Below are 3,253 nucleotides of genomic sequence, written 5' to 3' on the forward strand. Positions count from 1 at the left end.
TACTCTGAAAACTCAACAGTGTACATTGTATGCTGAAAAATCAGCAATCATTGATGATTGCTGATATATCAGTGTACATGGAATGATTGCTGATATATCAGCAATCATCAATGTACACGTTTAGCTTTTAGGCTAATATTTCCTTTCAGACGGATATCATCGGAAAGTGGATAGCACTTCCAGATTCCTCGTGAAAAGAGCTTTTAAACGAGCTACTATGTGATAGGGTTCACTACCAAAATGGTTCGCCTCTCAAAAATGCCGGTATGTAAACCAAGTTATGGTAGCGGTCAATTTGAACCCCATCTCATAGTAGCTCGTTTGAAAGCTCTTTTCACGAGGAATCTGGAAATGCTATCCACTTTCCGATGATATCCGTCTGAAAGAAAATATTAGCCTAAAAGCTAAACGTGTACATTGATGATTGCTGATATATCAGCAATCATTCCATGTACACTGATATATCAGCAATCATCAATGATTGCTGATTTTTCAGCATACAATGTACACTGTTGAGTTTTCAGAGTACCTATTGCATCATATTGCTTGCATTAAACTCTGGAAACCCAAGTGTGTATACTTTAATGCAGTACTTCCTGCATATCTGCATGTATGCAGGAGGTCCTGTGTACTTGGCAAGTATGCAGGGGGTAGTGTGCGTGTGCACTTGGTCAAGTGTACACTTAATCTCCTGCATAAATGTATGGGGGTTTTAGTGTGTGTATACACAAGTATACTTGACCAAGTCTACCCACCAATGACCAAGTACCGGGTGAAACTGTGAATACGAAGCAGTGTTGCGGGATTGCATACTCAATATGGCCGCACGCACCATGGCCCCTTACGGGGGTAAAGAGTAGGCAACCGGCAACACTGCTGCGTATTATTCACAGTTACACCCGGTACACCCTACCTCCTGCATACTCGACCAAGTACACACTACCTCCCGCATACTTGCAAAGTACACAGGACCGCTTGCACACATGTAGGTATGCAAGAGACACTGCATTCAAGTACACACTTGGTTGTCCAGAGAAGCTACGTTGTTTGCAACTACATCAAAAAGACAAACGGCAACACCATGGCAACGTTATTTCAATATCTACCGTGAAAAATCGCGTCTCGGGGTTAGACACTGCAAGTTTTCACTACGGCCACGACAAATTTACGAGATTCAAATACACGAACTGTTGCTATTCAAATTCGCGGGACTTAAAATTATTACAAAACTTTGAAATAGCAAAACACTGGGCCTTGCTCGAGGCCCTGCAACGATAAACGATGATTTGTAAGTCGATTTAAAAACAAAATTCATTCCTAAATTTCATAGTTAAATAATACGTAATTGATGAAAAGCGATTAGCGTGAACGTATACAGAAAAGCCGTCCTGCCGTCCTCTTCTTCCCGTCCGTCGCCCCTCTTGCGCGGCATCGGATGTCGACTTCCCGGATAAGAAAAATCGCTGTGGAGTCGTTCCGATTTCACTCAGCGTCCCTCAAGGGCTAGATGATATACGGCACGCCGTTATCAATAAACGTCAAAGTGACATCGGGCCGTCAGTCTCCTATTTCTTACCGCCGCACGACACTCGGGACTCCCAGCTTTGACTGCCTGTCGCCTCGACCCTCTGCTCTACATCCCTGTCTGTCTATGTCTGCCCATCCCAGCATGCATTAAACAAGAATGAAAAGTAACATTGAGGCTTCAGTAACAACAATAACCAGACAGCTGCTCACACGTGCAACAACTCACTCACCTGTCTCAGATCGCCGTGCCCGCGCGGTCGGGGCGCTGACGCGTGGCGTGGCATGGGGTGCGGCTCGTCCAAAGGCTCCGTGGTGCCCCTGGAGGCCGGCGGGGACGGCGCCGCCTCCAACGGTAACGCCCGCGCCCTGCGCACCGGGGGCGGCACCACGGGCGGCGCTCGCGTCCCCGGCAGCGGCCAGTCCCGGGGGCTCAGCCGCAGGCCGTCCGAAACACCGGCAATCCAAGGCAGGGACCCCCCGGAGGAGGACCTTCCCAAGGATCTGCCCGAGCTCCGAGAGATCGTGCGAGCCGGTAGGTGCAGCTCCGCGCGCTCGAGAGAATGGCATAATTCTTTTCAATTTTAAAGGTGTCCTATCCCCCCTTGCACTCACTCACTCAGTCTCCCCCTAATTTTATTGCTCATTTGCAGCGGGCGGCAAGAACATGGCCTTTGAGGTCCCGTTGTCCGACGACAAGCCACGGCCGCTGGCGCCGGGGCCCTTCGAGGACACTGACTCTGGGGCGCGCCGGCCGCCTCGCCGCCTGCAGCGCCTAGAGGACGCCCCGCTGCCGCCTTCGCAACGCCTCACGCACCAGGTCCTCGACGAGCGGCAGGAGGCCGCCGACGAACGCCGCCTGCAGGTGAGCTCGAGCTGGGCCCTCGAGCTGGGCCCTCGAGCTGGGCCCGGGCCTCAGCCTGGGAGGTAGGCACGGGGGCCGCTGGGGTGCCTGCGGGTGGCCCACCCACTCCACCACAGGCGCTCCACCCGTGCCGTCATGAATAAGACATCAAAACATCAGTTTTTTGACATTTTGTTTGCTTTAAACCACTCGGACCAACGAATAGCCCCCACCCCCACCCTCTAGCAGGGAGAGAAGAAAAATATTAACGAAGTGAAATGAAAAAGATTTCACTCACGCGAGCAAGTCGGGGGATTTTCGTATAATGTAGGGTGAACTAGGCAGGCCCCGCCAGGCCCGGCGCAGCAGGCAGCGCGCCGAGCGAGCGTGGGTCCTCGGCAGTGTTGTGTAGGCCATAAACAACAAGGAGCACCTGGCTGTATACGTGCGGCGGGGCGTGGCGGGGCGTGGCGGGGCATGGCGGGGCGTGGCGGGGTGTGCTCTGGAGGTGCCGGCCCTGTCGGCGCGTACGCGTGTTCTTCAAGAGAAGCACAGCCTCACTCCCTTACTTCCCCACTCCCGTGTCTTACCTCCCTGTTCGTTTGCATATGTGTGAGTGTGACCCTGTGCGGAAAGTGTTCAACAGAAGAGCTGTACACTTTCGAGTGCACAACTGGTTGAACCAACTTGCTGTTGAACACTTGCAAATATTAAACTTGCTATATAACTCTTTGTAAGTTTTTGAAGTTTTACATTTACAAAAGGGAATACTAAACGGGAATAAAGGACAATTTTGAATCCAGCGAATATGTGTTCTTGAGCTCATCTCAACTGGCAACATGCAAATTTGTATCTAAAAAGGTACAAGTTATTGCACCTAGCCTA

At 51.3% G+C, this 3,253-nt stretch overlaps 1 protein-coding gene across 1 annotated transcript in view; it reads left to right on the forward strand.

Annotated features, from left to right (window-relative positions):
• The window catches only part of LOC113212750 (uncharacterized), a 25,690-nt gene extending 23,235 nt beyond the window's left edge, over positions 1–2,455 (forward strand). Inside the window, exons 2-3 of the mRNA XM_052273425.1 lie at positions 1,767–2,059; positions 2,178–2,455. Coding sequence (XP_052129385.1) covers positions 1,810–2,059; positions 2,178–2,455 — 528 coding nt within the window. The 5' untranslated portion in view covers positions 1,767–1,809. The remainder of the gene's footprint in view (positions 1–1,766; positions 2,060–2,177) is intronic.
• Positions 2,456–3,253: the final 798 nt, after the last annotated feature.

The sequence above is a fragment of the Frankliniella occidentalis genome, unplaced genomic scaffold (genome assembly GCF_000697945.3).
Source record: "Frankliniella occidentalis isolate FOCC.00 unplaced genomic scaffold, Focc_3.1 Scaffold270, whole genome shotgun sequence".
In the NCBI taxonomy this organism is placed as follows: Eukaryota; Metazoa; Arthropoda; class Insecta; order Thysanoptera; family Thripidae; genus Frankliniella; species Frankliniella occidentalis.